Source organism: Mustelus asterias, chromosome 14, assembly GCF_964213995.1.
Source record: "Mustelus asterias chromosome 14, sMusAst1.hap1.1, whole genome shotgun sequence".
In the NCBI taxonomy this organism is placed as follows: domain Eukaryota; kingdom Metazoa; phylum Chordata; class Chondrichthyes; order Carcharhiniformes; family Triakidae; genus Mustelus; species Mustelus asterias.
The window spans coordinates 6,977,331-6,995,520 of NC_135814.1; the positions used below are offsets into that span (position 1 = coordinate 6,977,331).

The window sequence follows — 18,190 nt, forward strand, 5'->3', positions numbered from 1 at the left end:
ATAGAAATTTTGAAATTAGAGGCTGTGAATGCGAAATACCTGGGGATAGGAGAGAAAGGAAAGCAATGCCACATGCTACAAAGGCTCAGCAGCACCACAAAACCTCTTGGACTTACCCAGGCTGGGGTGATTGCTGAGCTTTGTTTTCTAGTTTGCTTAAACTGTAAAGTGTCACCTCCAGGAAAGCAGACAAGTAGAGTCATGGAGGTTTACAGCATGGAAACAGGCCCTTCAGCCCAGCTTGTCCACGCCACCCTTTTTAAAAAAAAACCCCAAAGCTAATCCCAATTCCCCACATTTGACACATATCCTTCGATACACATCTTATCCATGCAACTGTCTAAATGCTTTTTAAAAGACAAAAGTGTATCCGCCTCTACTACTACCTCTGGCAGCTCGTTCCAGACACTCACCACCCACTGTGCGAAAAAATTGCCCCTCTGGACACTTTTGTATTTCTCCCCTCTCACCTTAAACCTGTGCCCTCTAGTTTTAAACTCCCCTACCTTGGGGAAAGATATTAACTATCTAGCTGATCTATGCCCCTCAGTACACAGTATTCCAAGTGTGGCTTACCAATGTCTTGTACAACTTCAACAAGACATCCCAACTCCTGAAATCAATGTTCTGATCAATGAAACCAAGCATGTTGAATGCCTTCTTCACCACCTTGTCCACCTGTGACTCCACTTTCAAGGAGCTATGAACCTGTACCCCTAGATATCTTGTTCTGTAACTCTTCCCAACGTTAACTGAGTAAGTCCTGGCCTGGTTCAATCTACCAAAATGCATCACCTCGCATTTACCTAAATTAAACTCCATCTGCCATGGAATTATCCCCGGTTCTGGGTTGTACAAGAATACTTTTCCTTTAAAAAAAAAGGAAAATTGTTCATACTCTCGGGATGTGGGTGTCATTAGCAAGGCAGAGATTTATTGCTCCCCTCTGGTTTCTCTTGAGAGGGTGGTAGGTTGCCTTCTTTTTGAAGTGTTGCAGTCTGTGTGGTGAAGGTGCTCGGAGTGGAGCTCCAGGATTCTGACCCAGTGACGATGAAGGGAACTGTGATTTACATGCAAGTAAGGAGGCCATGTGACTTGGAGGTGATGCTGTTCCCATGTACCCGCTGCCCTTGAACTACTCTGCAATGGAGGTCACATGTTTGCAAGGTTTCTTATGGCTAGTACACACTGCGGCCGTGGTGTGCCAGTGACGAAGAGAGCAGATGTTTAAGATAGCCGAGTGCTGCTGATTAAGTGGATTGCTTTGCCCCGGACGGTGTCAAGCTTCGAGTGTTGCCCAAACCTGTGTAGCTTTGACAAGTAAAGTGCATTCCATCACACTCTTAATGCACCTATTTTCCACATGAGCCAATAAGTTCAGTCTTTAAGCTAAGATTCCTACACTCTTACCATTTGTGACCTTGACAGAGCTTTCCATCACTGTTGGGTTTGTACTCTGCATTCAGTTTATTCACACTGTAGTTTGTAAGGTGCATAAACTTGTTACCAAGGCTCTTCATGGAAGACGAATACCTGAGTAACACAACAGAAAATAATACCACTCTCAAATAATGGCAGTACAGAGGGAATAATCACCGTGAAAATATCAGAGTCGAATATCAAAGAAAGTTGTACCAATTAACATTGCACTAATATTATACCACTGAATGTTTTATTCCAGATGGTGTAGTGTTGTTGAAGAAAAGGAAAGCTCTGGGATAGGGTAGAAGGTGGGAGACAAAGATGTACTGGAATAAAAGGCAAGGGGAGTGGTAATGGCTGTAATAAAGAAACAAAACGCTGGCCCAGAGTGGCTGTGAATGGCAAATAATGACCAGCTTTATCTGAAAGCAAAAGCATGAAAAACATGATTCAGAATGGCAGAGGGCAAGAAAAAAAATATCAGAATGGGGTCAGAGTTTATGGTATGAAATTGTTGAAATAATTGGTGAGTGATAAAGGCTGTAAAGTGCCAAATCAGAAGGTGAGGCGCTGTTCCGAGTTTACGTTAAGCTTCATTGAAACAACACTGCAGGAGGCAGAGGTCTGAAGTGTAAGCCAAGAGCAAAATGGGGAATTAAAATGGCAGGCAACCAGAAAGTGGGGGTTAGTTAGGCTTGCATATTGAGCAGAAGTAACTGGCAAAGCAGTCACCCAATCTACATTCGGTCTCTACAAAATAGTGTACACCACATTGTGAGCAGTGAAAACAGTAAACCAAGTTGAAAGTTGTGGAGAAAAATCACTGTTCACTTGTGGTTAAAATAATCCCCTGCATCTGCAGCTGGCTGAGATGATATAGCACCATCCCGAGAGCAACTACAAATAATTGGTATTACCCTGCTGATTTACAGTAGTTTGGGGAGGAGAGTGTGGTGAGAGTGACAGGGTTGCAAACTCTAAATTGAATTAAAGTTGTGTAAAATATCAAAGATAAAAATAATCGTGTGAAAAGTAGATCAGTACTTCAGGTGGGACCAGTCATAAAGGACCATGCGGTAACCCTACACCTTGACACATGCCCCAGCAGACCCAAATTGCACGCCAGCAAACAGTGATCCTCTACTTAAACTTACTTGCAACTTGCGAAACGGACCAAGCCGTCTGTAAACACGTAGATCCGAAGAGGATCATAAGAAGTCACGTAGACGTAAATTCTCAAATCGAACTTGCTCTCGCCAATGAGGTAGGGTTTGTGCAAGTATCTAGAGTAAAGAAAATTAAGTCTGAAATTGCTGAAAATAAATGCAGGACTCACTGTGTCTACCCACATACGGTGATGTTAACACGCTGTAAACAGTTACAACAGTTTATATTGACTGAACAGATTCAATTTATCTTTTATTTCAAGATTCTGTAATCGCATTTGGAAATTTGCTCCACTTCACTGATCTTAGCCTCGAATATATTAACGTCTTTTTGGGAGATACGAGCTGGGCGAGGAACTGAGATTTTCAGATATCCACTATCCTGAGCATGAAAATGTTTTTCTTGATTTCACTTCTAACCCCTCTATTTTTGCTTATAGACCCTTCTTGTTTTGAATTGCGCCACCTGAAGAAATAACCTTCATCATTTTAAAGAGCTCAGTTAACTTACAGTTTACCAAACACAAGGAAGAGAAACCAAATTTTTTGCTGAAAAGAACAAACATTTTTTGTCAAAGATTTCTGTCTTGAATCAGGACATTTTGCAAGAATACAAATCCAAGGGAGACAACAAATTTATACCATACGAGGAGAGAGTGATGATTGATTGGCAAGTGCACTCTGATTTAGATACATTAGTTGATGGTGACTGACAGTTAACTGCCAAGTATTGTTTGAAATTTAAACCAGGCAGCTTGACTCCGTTTGGTTGAAGCATTGCCATGAGGAATGAACCAGCAAATGGTTGTCATTATTTTGTTTAGGTGAAACAGGCGCAATGTGTGTACATGTTCTGTCTACAAAGATCAGGGCCCTGTGTATTAATATATGTAACTTCCAATACACTCAATGCGCTACACAGCAAGCCTGATTGACAATCTTTAATTGGTTGTCAACATAATTCTTAGCATACTGAGGATTATTTAGCAAATGACGTCCAATCGCAGACTTGCATCTGATGTTGGGACACCATTTTGAACTTGGCAAGCGTGCGCTGGTTGGGCACAGTCTAGTCTGTATGTTGCCCGTTGCGAACAGCAGAGGGGACTTGCTGTTTGACACAATTCACCAGTCTTTAGACATGGCGGTCGTGTGTCCCAGAGTCACACTGGCCCTTTGATTGACTTGAAGGCAGATTCAGGTTAGTGGCAAAAGCACTAATGTTGCTACCGCACAGCTAGCTTCACCTGTTGCTCAAATATTTGAGATACCTTGCCCCACGAGAGCAATCTGAGGTAGAGTGGACACTTTTCTTGGACGAAAACAATGGCCTTAGGCCCGGTTATGAGTTTGTACTACAGCGAAAAATGATCCGATTGGGGTAGCCATTATCCAGCAGTCTTTGATGCGCCCTATTTCAGCATCAAGATTGCATGGTGAGCAAATGGATTACTCCCTATTTACTAGATGGCTAATAAGATCAAGATTATATTGCGTGGAACTGTAAGAATCCCAACGTGTACACTGACCAGTGAAGATAGGTTTGTGGTAAACCATAGTAGAGAACTCACTGGCAGATCTCTCAACCAGTACATCAAAAAAGGGAGTTCATTGGCCTGCTATTACCATCTTAATTTAGTCCTTTAATTACTGGTTTAATGCTTGTGAATCTGCACATTGTACCCTCTCAGAGGCTTGTATATCCTCCCTGGGCATCAGTGGCCATGCCAAAATGGAATACAGTATTCTACATAGCGTCTGACCATGGGGTATAAATGAAGCATAGCTTCCGCCCCTTTGTATGCCTGCTTGAGACAAAACCAACAGTAAATTAACCATTTTGTACTTGTGCCCAGGATTGTAGCAATCCAGGAACATGGGTAGCAAAACTTACACAGACCCTAGCCTCTAACCATTATGCATAGTTCAATTCACTTGTCATACATTAAAAAATTGGTGGAATTCACCCTCCTGCACAATGCATCCCAGTTGTCATAGCTTTTCCCCACACTGTCTGTTTCTAACCCTTTGCAACTTCTTGCTGCCAGCTATACAACTTGATGTGCCTCCTATCCACTGTAATCTTCAAACGTGGACATGCAACATTTTAATCTTTCATCCAAGTTATATGGTGAAAAGCTGACACCCAGTCCAGATGTGGGGAACAGTACTTGTCACATCCAACCAGAATATTCCCTTGATTCCTGCTCTCTATCTCCTATATCAAAACTAATTTCCAATCAACGTCACAAGGTTAACTCCAATTCCATGCACTTTTATTTTTGCTGATAATCTCTTGTCTGAAAACATATTAAAAATCTTCTGGAAGTCCATCTGTCAAGCTTTCATACATTATCCCCAATCCACCATGTTAGTGGCCTCCTCAAAAAATTTAACCAGACCAGTAAGGCACGACCTACCCCTCACAAACCCATACCAACTTTCTGATCAACTCACAAATCCATCCTAATGATCATCATCCTCCCCCAAAGACAGATTCCAGCAACTTTCCCCACAACTGGGGATGCAATGGTCGAGTGGCATTATTGCTAGACTATTAATCCAGGAACTCAGCTAATGTCCCGGGGACCCGGATTCTAACCCAACCACGGCAGATGGTGGACTTTGAATTCAATAAAAAAAATTCTGGAATTAAGAATCTACTGATTCCCATGAAACTATCGTCGATTGTTGGGAAAACCCATCTGGTTCACTAATGTCCTTTAGGGAAGGAAATCTGCTATCCTTACCTGGTCCTTACCAGGGGGTTTTGGGGGTTATTCGGGAGGCACAACAGAAATTCATCCCAAGGAGGAGGAAACATGCTAAGGGGAGGATGAGGCATCCATGGCTGATGAGGGAAGTCAAGGACAGCATAAAAGCAAAAGAAAAAGCATACAAAGAAGCGAGGATTAGTGGGAAGCCAGAGGACTGGGAAGCCTTTAAAAGCGAACAGAGGACAACTAAAAAAGCAATAAGGGGGGAGAAGAAGAAATATAAGTGTAAGCTAGCTAGTTATATAAAAGAAGATAGGAAGAGTTTTTTTCAATATATAAAAAGGTAAGAGGCAAAAATAGACATTGAACCACTGGAAAATGAGGTTGGAGAAGTAATAATAGGAAACAAGGAAATGGCAGAGAAACTGAATAGTTACTTTGCATCAGTCTTCATGGTGGAAGACACCAATGGGATGCCAAAGCTCCAGGAGAATCAGAGGGCACAGGTGAGTGTAGTAGTCATCACTATGGAGGTTTTGGGGAAACTAAAAGGTCTGAAGTTGGATAAATCATCTGTACCGGATGGACTACACCCCAGGATCCTAAAAGAGATAGCTGAGGAAATTGTGGAGGCATTGGTGGTTATCTTCCAGGAATCACTGGAGGCAGAGAGGATCCCAGAGGACTGGAAAGTAGCTAATGTAACACCGCTGCTTAAGGGAGGGAGGGAGACAGCAGACGGGAAATTATAGGCTGGTTAGCCCAACTTCGGTCATTGATAAGATTTTAGAGTCCATTATTAAAGATGAGATCGCGGAGTACTTGGAAGTGCATGACAAAATTGACGGCTTCGTCAAGGGGACGTCATGTCTGACAAATCTGTTAGAGTTCTTTGAGGAGGTAACATGGAAGTTAGACAAAGGAGAACCAGTGGAAGTGATTTATTTAGATTTCCAGAAGGCCTTTGACAAGGTGCCGCATCGGAGACTGTTAAATAAGTTAAGAGCCAATGGTGTTAAGGGTAAGATCCTACATGGATAGAGGATTGGCTGACTGGCAGAAGGCAGAGAGTGGGGATAAAGGGGTCTTTTTCAGGATGGCAGCCGGTGACTAGTGGAGTACCTCAGGGATCGGTGCTGGGACCACAATATTTCACAATATACATTAACGACTTGGAGGAAGGAACTGAAGGCACTGTTGCTAAGTTTACAGAAGATACAAAGATATAGAGGGATAGGCAGCATTAAGGAAGCAGGGGGGCTGCAGAAGGACTTGGGACAGGCTAGGAGAGTGGGCAAAGAAGTGGCAGGTGGAATACAATGTGAAAAAGTGTGAGGTTATGCACTTTGGAAGGAATGGAGGCATAGACTATTTTCTAAATAGGGAAAAGCTTAGGAAATCAGAAACACAAAGGAACTTGGAAGTCCTTGTTCAAGATTCTCTTAAGGTTAACGTGCAGGTTCAGTCGGCAGTTAGGAAGGCAAATGCAATGTTAGTATTCATGTCAAGAGGGCTAGAATACAAGAGCAGGGATGTACTTCGGAGGCTGTATAAGGCTCTGATCAGACCCCATTTGGAGTATTGTGAGCAGTTTTGGGCCCCGTATCTAAGGAAGGATGTGCTGGCCTTGGAAAGGGTCCAGAGGAGGTTCACAAGAATGATCCCTGGAATGAAGAGCTTGTTGTATGAAGAACGGTTGAGGACTCTGGTTGGAGTTTAGAAGGGTGAGGGGGGATCTTATTGAAACTTACAGGATATTGCGAGGCCTGGAGAAGATGTTTCCAATAGTAGGAAAAGCTAGAACCAGAGGGCACAACCTCAGGCTAAAGGGACGATCCTTTAAAACAGAGATGAGGAGGAGTCTCTTCAGCCAGAGAGTGGTGAATCTGTGGAACTCTTTGCCGCAGAAGGTTGTGGAGGCCCTGTCATTGAGTGTCTTTAAGACACAGATTGATAGGTTCTTGATTAATAAGGGGATCAGGGGTTATGGGGAAAAGGCAGGAGATGGGAACGAGAATATCAGCCATGATTGAATAGTGGAGCAGACTCAATGGGCCGAGTGGCCTAATTCTGCTTCTATGTCTTATGGTCTGGCCTACATGTGACTCCAGAGCCACAGCAATGTGGTTGACTCTCAACTGCCCTCCAAGGGCAACTAGAGCTGGACAATAAATGCTTGCCAGACAACGGCGCCCATGTTCATGGATGAATGAATAAATAACTGACGTTAGACTGACATCCCTACAGTTACCATTCTCTTTTCTTAAGAAATTTACATGTTCCAATCCAGAGACAATATCTAAGAGTGCAGTGCAGCTTGTGGGTGCTACTTTATTTCCATCCAGTGTCCATTTATATTTCTTCCCCCCGCTTCATCTACTTTGCCATATACTCTCCTAGGTCATCACTGCCACAAAATTCTTTACCTCTGTCAATTTTCCCTTACTTCTACAATCACTTAAAGCCAGAGTATGGTATTCATAATCTTGTTGAAGAGCATGCATAGAATGCATACAACACACACATTTATACATCAGTTGTATGAATGAATGTGTATATAAACATAAACCAGCATGTGTACACACCTACAACAAAAACAGAAAATGCTGGAGAAACTCAGCATCTGTGGAGAGAGAATAGAGCCAATGTTTCGAGTGTGGATGACCCTTCGTCAGGGCAGAAACGTTGGCTCTATTCTTTCACCACAGATGCTGTCAGACCTGCTGAGTTTCTCCAGCATTTTCTGCTTTTGTTTCAGATTCCAGCATCCGCAGTATTTTGCCTTTATCTTAATGTATGCACGCCTACATGTTTCACATATTTATCTTCTTGAATATACAAAACGTGCACACTTCATACAGAAATAAATTCTTACTTCTGAACCAGCAGAGGTCGTTTCTTGGGGATTTGATTCCATTTGTGAATGACTTGAATGCCAATTCCTCTGGCAGATGCAGGCTATATTAAAAAAACAGAAGGGGTGAGAAAATCAGCATGCCAATAGATAGCAGTCTAATTATCTCTATTAGAGTGCGAGTGCTATATTTCAAAACAGCAATGATTGTATTTCTCTGATGTGACTACTATCTTGAGCCACTGTATAAACAGTTGCATTCCAAACCTGGAACTACACTAGTGACTAGAGTAGCCCAAGCTTCTGTTCTGATCCCCAATTACTCCTCATATATATAAGTTAAACGAAAGGTGGTAAATACCTGGAAGAGGGTGACAGAAAACTGACAGTTCGAAACTATAGGGGAAGGACTCAATTATCTGGTGAATATACTCGGGGTTAATTTTTCCTGGTCCCTTCATTTAATGCAGTTTCCAGAAAGGTTTACGTGAAATAGGCTTCAACCAGTAACTAAACTGAAGTCGTGATAGACTGCACTATGTTATGCTGCAGAGGCAAAGGATCTGCAATACAGTCAGTGCAGACTTGATGGCCTCCTCCTGCACTGTAGGGATTTTACGGTAATACAGCGCGATATTCTGAATGTGTCCAAGCTTCCAGTGCTCTCAGAGAGAGATGGAGCTGCGTTCACTATTGCCTCATACTAGTCAGCTGCAGCCTGGGAGCTATTGAATCCAACTCTTCACCACACCACAAGCCAAAAATTACTTCTTAAAAAATTATTTCATGGAATGTGATCATCACTTAAAGGCCAGCATGTGTTACCGATCCCTAACTGTTCCTGAGAATTTCCTTCATTCTGGCAGAGGTAGATCTAAAGAGAGGGAAGGAAAACAGCGAAGGAACAATTTTAATAACTTTGAACTGGTGACAAACTATTTCATAATAATGTACAGGGGTTGGTATTAGAGGGATGGAATGGCCTGAGATGACTTTATTTAGCTTTTATCAGAGTGGTGTCCAGACCAACACTGATCTACCAATACCACAAAAACAGATTATCCAGTTATTGTACATTTCTGTTTTTGGGGGCTGGCTGTGCACAATTTAGCTGCCACATTTCCTACATTACAACAGTGACAGCATTAAGATAGCCCGTTTGATTGGCATCCCATCATCTCCTACAACATTCACTTCTCCTATCACCGGGGTACTGTGGCAGCAATGTGCACCATCTTCAAGATGCACTGCAGCAATTCACCAAGGTTCATTCAACAGTACCTTCCAAACTTGCGGGCTCTACAACCGAGGAGGACATGCAGCAACAGATGCATAGGAACATCACCACCTGCAAGTTCTCCTCCTAGTCACACAACGTCCTGACCTGGAGCTATATTGCCGTCCCTTGCTGTTGCAAGGACAAAAGCCAGAAATGTCCTTCCTAACAGAACTCTGGGTACACCTGCACCAGATGGACCACAGCAGTTCAAAGGAGCAGCTCACTACCACCACCTTCTCAAGGGCAATGAAGGATGTGCAACCAATGTTGGCTTTATCATCAACGTTCACAAACCAGGAAGGAAGAAAATAATCTTCAAAAGCTACACAACTTAGCCAGCCCGAGGTCATGAAAGGCGCAATATAAATGCAAAACTGTCTTCTTAGTTTAAAATTTCCAATTACACTAAAGCTAAATTCTACCATTTTAACTCCCTCTCAGAGCCACACTGTAGAGATTTGTCAGTCCACTGTGTCTCTGCTGAATCTTTGCAATGGATATCCAAGTGCAGACCCAATTCAGTTCATAATGAACCTGCTTTCAACCAAGCCTCAAGGCATTTCAGATCATAACGTGCTGCATAACAAATAATTCTGTCTTTCTTCTGGTTCCTTTTCCAATCATCTTCAATAAACTTGCTGACTTAACTCACCGGTTTGATGATCCATTTCTGCCTGCTAGTGTTATCGCCCCAGGCATTCTTCAACAGTTTGATGTCATGCGGGAGAATGTAGGACTGCGGGAAAAAGTTGAACTCCCTTTTCCCAAATCGCACCTGCATTCTTAACAAGTTACGCCACAAACGGTCCTTGCGCCCAATTTGAAACGATCCTGGAAAATGATTCAACTAGGAAGGAAAATATAGAGAATGTGTTTTTCTCCCACAGGCATCTAACACATTTTATCCCACTCACTTAACCGATCTATATCCATCTTCTGACTCTCAACTTACTTCCAATAGATTGGCAACAATACATTCTGTTCCATCACCCAAGTCATGAATGTAGAGTGCAAATAGTTACGGTCCGAGCACTTATCCCAGAGACACCCCATTAACTACAGTTAGCCCAACTCTGCATTTCCTGTCAGTTAGTACTAGTACCCCCAACACCAGAATTGGAGGAACACAGTTCTCCGATCTATGCAGGACTGGGATCATAGATGAGCAGAGCACATTTATCGTGTGAAAAGTGTTACACAAAGGCAAGTCGATGCTAAAATTGGATCAAGCCACTCAGTCTTTGTGAAAGACTCTTTGTGAAAGGCTCTTGATACTCCATTTTAGGGCAAGAGTATAGCAGGCATGGACAGGGGGAGAATAATTCCAAAATTACAAGTAAAATGTGTGTACAGGGCAAAGGAAAAATAAAAATTCAGTATGGCTCAATGGCCCCAAAGATTCATGCAACCACTTTTGTCTTGTTTCAAGGATCGCAGATTTTCATCATTGTGTGCTTGTGTTAAATATTTCAACAAATATTAAAAAAACCTTGCACAGAAGGAAGAGGCGGGTACTGTGAAGTTTTTGAATTTCCCACTGCTTACCTTCTGATATTCCCGGAGGGTCTTGAATAGCGGCGATTTCATGTGATGTCCCCAGCAGCCCAGCCAATCATAACATTCTGAAATGTATAAAACATGAATTTTCTACTTTAAGGCAAGTTTCTAATATAAAGAACATAAGGACTAGGAGCAGGAGTAGGCCATCTGGCCCCTCGAGCCTGCTCCGCCATTCAGTAAGATTATGGCTGATCTTTTCGAGCACTCAGCTCCACTTACGCGCCCGCTCACCATAACCCTTAATTCCTTTACTGTTCAAAAATGTATCTATCCTTGCCACAAATCTCTCTCTCCTCCACCGATTTCTCATGTAGGGACAGATTGCTATATAGTATCTCATACCAGAGGCCATTTGTCATGCTGAACCTTCGGACTAGTTCGCTTAACATTTGTTTGAGGGAATATACTAGAATCTACTAAGTAGGTTATAGCATTGCACTTCAAAAATCGCAACGCAATCAGGCAGAGTCAACATGGTTGGATGAGAGGGAAGTTATGTTTGATCAATTTATTAAAGTTCTGAGGACGTAGCAAGCAATATGGATAATGGGGAACCTGTGGATGTACTGTACTTAGATTTCCAGAAAGCATTTGACCATGCTTACTACGCAAAATAAGAGCTCATGATGTAGGGAGTAACATATTACACGGATAGAAGATTGGTTAACTGACAGGTACTAAGGTAGTGAGAAATGGGTCATTTTTGGGTTGACAAGATGTGATGAGTGGAGCACCATAGGAATCAGTGCAGGCACCTCAACTATTTATAATCGATATCAATAACTTGAATGAAGGGACTGAATGTATGGTTGAACTTTGCTGGTGATAAAAAGACAGAGGAAAGTTTTGAAGATATAAGGGAGATAGGATAGGTTAAGTGAGTACAAATTTGGCAGCTGGTGTATAATGTAGGAAACTGTGATTTAAAGTTTATTTATTTGTCACAAGTAAGGCTTACATTAATGCTGCAATGAGGTTACTGTGAAATTCCCCTCGTCGCCACACTCCGGCGCCTGTTCGGGTCAATGCATCTAACCAGCACGTCTTTCAGACTGTAGGAGGAAATCGGAACACCCGGAGGAAACCCACGCAGACACGGGGAAAACGTGCAAACTCCACACAGACAGTGACCCAAGCCGGGAATGGAACCCGGGTCCCTGGCGCTCTGAGGCAACAGTGCTAACCACTGTGCCAACCCAACTCAATTTCTCTTTGAATTCTAAATATATTTAGTTACAATTCCTCATCAGATTCATGTGTGTGGTCATTGTCCAGATTATTTTCCTCTTCCACATTGTAAATTCTTTTGTGGAATTCATTTTGTTTTTCCTTCCATGTGTATTCTGATTTTTTACTTGAACAATCTGCCCTGGAGAAGCTGATTTCCACCAGCAAGCTTGTGCTATGTGACCAATTTTCCCACAGTTTTTGCAGTTGCTGTCTCTGTACCAGCAATTAGCTTGTGACTGGCCTGTTTTTACACAGCATTGACATGCCTGTTGCTGGGTGGAATTCCACTGGGAGGTGCCCATGTTATGGATCCTCGTGCCTGCTCCGAGCCGAGAAGTTTGCTTGGCAGCAGGCACCATCGAAGTGGCTATTTCTACGGCTGTTTTAAGATATTTCATGGTTAGTAATCTCCACTGTTCAGCCTCATTCCTCAGCCCACAAAGTCGAATTGTATCATCCAGAGAATCACCAAATTCACACTGTCCCATGAGATATTTTAAGGTTTCCACAAATTGAGCTATCTTCAAAGTAAATTGAAAGTTTTGCCAATAGTATTGAGAAAACCGGGGACTACAAAATCCTCTGGAATCACAAGACATAGAACAGTACAGGAACAGGCCCATGATGTTGTGCCGAACATGGTGCCAAATTAAACCAATCCTTTCTGCCTGCTCTTGGTCTGTACCCAAAGACATCCAGTTCTGGGATTCTTCCTCAAAAGAAACAAAGGCACCAAACATCCCTGCCATTTTTACTAGGTTACTGGGATCTGTGCAGTAACTTTTTTTCCAGGAGCTTCCCTTGATAACAAGCGGTCTAGTTTTATTTTCCAATGCGAGCCAATGTAACAACTGGCTCTAGATTTTAATGCAATGCAAGGAAGGTCCATTTTTCACACTAAATCTGTGTCTTATTTAAATTGAGCATGTGGTGAGCTCTATATCCTGAACTCTGAGTCATTGAGCGTCTTTAAGACAACGATAGATAGGTTCTTGATTAATAAGGGGATCAGGGGTTATGGGGAAAAGGCAGAAGAATGGGGATGAGAAAAATATCAGCCATGATTGAATGGCGGAGCAGACTTGATGGGCCTAGTGGCCTAATTTTGCTCCTATGTCTTATGGTTCAACTCCTCGGATTGTTCAGATTGTACTTTTTGGAAGGGACCTTTCCTTCTGCCCAATTACCATACCAGTCCAATGTCAGTTGCAACTCATTCCCCTGCTGCTGACCCTGCTCCAGTCATCGGAAACATCGAAAGGAGTTCAACCCTTCAATGGGTGACTGCAGCTCCGATTTTTCTTTTCTTTTTGTGAGGAGAAAATTTTTAATCTGCTCCTCATCACCAGCTTATTTTTATCCTATTGTATATGGTGCACTTGTGAGGAGTGGAGTCGTAGAACATGGGTTGGTTGCAGTCAACAAGGCAGATTTATTGAGATGTTGTTCACTATGCAAAGGCTTGGGCTAGACTGACTAAAAGCCCGTGAAGAAATGTGACTGAGACTCAAAAGTGGCAGCACAGCAACAAATCTACCCAAATATAAACCATTTACCAGACGCGATTGATATATTTTCTTATCGAGAATATGCAAAACAGTTCTTTACCATAAAATGGCCACTGGCTAAATTATTGATCAAACCAAATTCCCCGTTTATTAGATTTGGTACTATTCAACGGTTTTAGGATATTAAGTGCTATCTTGAGATATCACAGAACAAGATTCTTCCTGGTTTTCCCCCGAAATCCTCAAACCAGTAGCACTGATCAGATGCAATTAAAGAAGTTAAACAAAGTGTAATCAATGGGTTTAGGTTCATTTGTCAGTGCTAACACACGTCGAATCAATTACTTACTTTTCGTGATTTTGAAATGAGATCTGGCAATGGCATTTTTCACAACTACTGGCGTCACGTTGGACATTTTCCATTTCATTTGTCTCCGTTGGTCCCATGGTAACAGTTCAACTGTGGAGTATCAAAGGTCAGTCATTCAGTAAAACAGAGTTTACACAGATTCTGTTCTAAAAGATGCAATATTGAAGCAGTGGATCACTTTGCAGGCCATAAACTTAGATTAGCAGTGGCAAGGAAAGTCTGACTGTTTAAGACAATGAGCAGCTGAGCCACACAAATCAAACATCCAAAGTTTGATCCCCATTTTGTGCCAAATTAATGTTATGAACACATGGCTCAGGAGGATTCCACTCCTGATTGCTATCCACCAATCTTTTTTCAAAGTGCAGGCAGTAAATTGGGGTGGTCCAACCAGTTAAACTATGGTTTATCCATTCCTCAACCTCCATTTACTACCTTTGTACTATCTCCCTAAAATCCTACAACTTAGTCATGATCTGCCTAAAGACAGCTCCTCATTTCTTCACACCTCACTGTCCTGCGTTTTTTCTTCAGATGCTTGTAGGAGATTGCCATTTTAAATTTCAAGTTGTCTAACACCATCATTCTCTTTCTCCCTCTTGGTTCTACATCCCTTTAATCTTCCTTCAATCACCTGCTTCAGCAAATTCTCATTTCTCAGAAATTAGTCGTAGAATTATAGAATCCCTACCATGCAGAAAGAGGCCATTTGGCCCATTGAGCTTACACCAACAACAATCCCACTCAGGCCCTATCCCTATAAAACCACGTATTTACCCTGCTAATTCCCCTGGCACGAAGGGGCAATTTAACATGGCCAACCCACCTAACTCTCACATCTTTGGACAATCCAACCTTCTTGTCATTTCCTGACGACATTCACCGATGATTTTTCCTCCTTCACCGTCCTGAGAACTTCATCATTGCTCTCGTATTCTCTCCAATTGGCCTGCTCCTTCCATTTCCAGAACCACATTTCACAACTTTCTAATCTTTGGATGCTCATATTAGCTAAGGAAATTTGGCATGTCCGCAACAACTCTCACCAACTTTTACAGATGCACCATAGAAAGCATTCTTTCTGGTTGTATCACAGGTTGGTATGGCTCCTGCTCTGTCCAAGATGGCAAACTACAAAGGAAAGAAACCCAGTCCATCGCTCAAACCTCCCATCCATTGACACAGTCTACACTTCCCGGTGCCTTGGAAAAGCAGCCAGCATAATCAAGGACCCCACGCACACCGGACATACTCTCTTCCACCTTCTTCCATTGGGAAAAAGATACAAAAGTTTCAAGACACATACCAACCAACTCAAGAACAGCTTCTTCCCTGCTGCCATCATACTTTTGAATGGACTTACCTCGCATTAAGTTGATCTTTCTCTACACCCTAGCTATGACTGTAACACTACATTCTGCACTCTCTCCTTCCCTTCTCTATGAATGGTATGCCTTGCCTGTATAGCACGCAAGAAACAATACTTTTCACTGTATACCAATACATGTGACAACAATAAATCTATTGAAACTCTCACTGTCAGTCTTTGTATTACTGGCTAGCTATCTCTTGTGTTCTAGTTGTTCCCTCCTTATGAGTCTTTACGGTGTATTTGCATTTACAGAAGGCTTTTGATAAAGCCCCAAACAAGAAACTAGTAAACATAATTTGAGCAGATAGGAATAGGACTAATTTACTGGAATGGTTTGAAAATTGGTTAACAAACAGAAAACAGGAGAGAGAGAAAAACAGGTTAGCAAGCTTCAACGAGTGGGTTACCACAAGGATCAGTGCTTGAGCCCCAGCTATTCACAATCTAAATCAATGATTTGGATGTAGGAGCCAAATGTAATATTTCAAAATTTGCTAATGGCACAAAGCTTTGTGAGAATGAGAGTTGTGTGGAGGACGCAAAGAGGCTTCAAGGGGATTCAGACAGGTTAAGTGAGTGGGCAAGAACATGGCAGATGGAATATAACATGGAAAAATGTGAAGTTATCCACTTTGGTAGGGGAATAGAACAGAGTATTTCTTAGATGGGGAAAGATTGGGAGGTATTGATGTCCAAAGGGTTATACCCGCGAGCTCTTGGCCCATATGGCCCTGAAACCAACATGCAGGTCGATCAAGCAATTTAGAAAGTAAATGGTACATTAGCCTCTATTGCAACTGGATTTGAGTACAGGTATAAGGAAGACTTGATGTAGTTGTATAAAGCCTTGGAGAGAGCACACTTGAACTAGTGTGTGCAGTTTTGGACTCCCTACCCAAGGGAGAATATATTGGCCATAAAAGGAATGAACAAAGGTTCACCAGACTTATCCCACCTTCTGTGGTTAACTAAAAATGTTCAGTATCGAACTTAAAAAGCATATAAAAGCGCAAGCCAGATGATTGGACAGAATATAAAGAACAGCAAAGAATAACAAAAGTTAAAGTGAACCTTGGTCCTATGGAAAATGAGTCTGGGCAACTAACAATAGATAATAAATAGATGGCAGATGAATTGAACAGGTATTTTGCATCAATCTTTACGATAGAGAATTCAAGTGACATCTTTGAAATAGCTGTAAAATCAGGCATTTGAAGGGAGGGGGAAACTCAGGAAAATTACAATCACCAGGGAAGTTATAGTTTGCAAACTGTTGGAACTGCGGGTTGACAAACCTCTGGGTCCTGATGGACTTCATCTTAGGGTCTTAAAAAAAGTGGCTAATGAAATAATTGAATCCTGGACCAGCCTTTAAATTTTCTGTTCCTTCCCGGGCCTCGAATGTTTATGTGGTGGTTGTGCAGTGCTTATGTTCCGGATCAGAAGTTTGGAAGAACCTGATATTTAAAATAATGTAGAATTTTTAAAAAAGTACATCAATAAGTGACCATAAATTATTCCTAATTTGGTTTTATTGGATCAAGCTCCCCTCCCCCGACCCACAAACACAAGACAGCACTGTGGGCACACCTCTACCACAGGGGCTGTAGGAGCTCAGAAAGGCAAATGCCACCAAGAACAACTTGGGATGGCCAAGAAAGTCATGAATCAAAATTTAAAATCTCTTACGGAGCAGCTTCAGGATGAATTCACACCGGGGAAGAGTTTGTGCCCCAAAGTGAGATTCCTGGTCTCAGTGATAAATTTAAAAGAGGAAGGAAAAGTCATACAGAAAGAAGACAGAGGAAAGGAGAGACTCACTGGGAAATAAGAGATAAAGTATGAGGCCCAAATGGGAAAAGTGATGCAAATTTTAATTTTGTCTTGCGACAATGCTGCAGCATCAATTTATATAATCTCCTTTACTAAAACAATTAAAAAATACAAGTAAATTTAGGCTTTCCTCCTTACTTTTCTCATTCGCAGTCCCAAAGTAAATCGTCAGAGGCATATCGTGAAACAGACTTTTTATCAACGCCGACTTAACTTGAATTTTACATTCAGGTCCTTGCGGGTAGCAAGAAGTAAAAACATTCCTAAGGAATAACAGGAGGACAGAGAATAATTACGTGCATATCAGGGTAGCATGATAAACTTGCTGTAGTCTAAATACCATCATATGAAAAAATGCTGACTCAGGGAATTAAAAAGAATGCAAAGATTTTTCAAAGCATCAACATGGAAAGTACAGAACTTCAAACATTTATTTGCGATGGGGAGCAAGCAGGATGCTCGTTCACTCAACCAAGGTGGCAGGGGGAGACAGATCACAATTTTCCTCTTTATTGTAGCCAGGCAAGAATGAACTTTAAAACGATCTTTAAAATGAAAATTTTGAATTCCACTCCTCCTTGCACTGAAGTGGAGATTTATACTGCTAGTAACTTTTAGACTGCAGAATGAGAACATTCACTTCTGAAAATTGGAGTTGGGAGAGGAATCTTTGTTCAGAAAGTTGGATGTTGATTCATTAGGGAAGCATCATGTGAAAGGACATGGAAGCCGAAAAAGATGTAGGTAAGGTCGTAATACATGCATTTGTTTAAAAAATTCCCTCTTACAATCTGCAGTAATTAATTTAATCAAAAGTGCAAAAGCCCCCACCTGCAATTTAAGAAATGTTTCCAGCCCTAATAGAAAATCTTATAATCT

At 41.8% G+C, this 18,190-nt stretch overlaps 1 protein-coding gene across 6 annotated transcripts in view; it reads right to left on the reverse strand.

The window, feature by feature from the left end:
* The window catches only part of ttll4 (tubulin tyrosine ligase-like family, member 4), a 73,027-nt gene that overhangs the window by 25,943 nt on the left and 28,894 nt on the right, over positions 1–18,190 (reverse strand). For all 6 annotated transcript variants that reach the window (XM_078227841.1, XM_078227842.1, XM_078227840.1 and 3 more), the window contains 7 exons: positions 17,450–17,574; positions 14,086–14,196; positions 10,984–11,060; positions 10,091–10,285; positions 8,181–8,263; positions 2,577–2,705; positions 1,411–1,533 (listed from right to left, as the gene is read on the reverse strand). In XM_078227841.1, the coding sequence (XP_078083967.1) occupies positions 1,411–1,533; positions 2,577–2,705; positions 8,181–8,263; positions 10,091–10,285; positions 10,984–11,060; positions 14,086–14,196; positions 17,450–17,574 (843 nt within the window). The remainder of the gene's footprint in view (positions 1–1,410; positions 1,534–2,576; positions 2,706–8,180; positions 8,264–10,090; positions 10,286–10,983; positions 11,061–14,085; positions 14,197–17,449; positions 17,575–18,190) is intronic.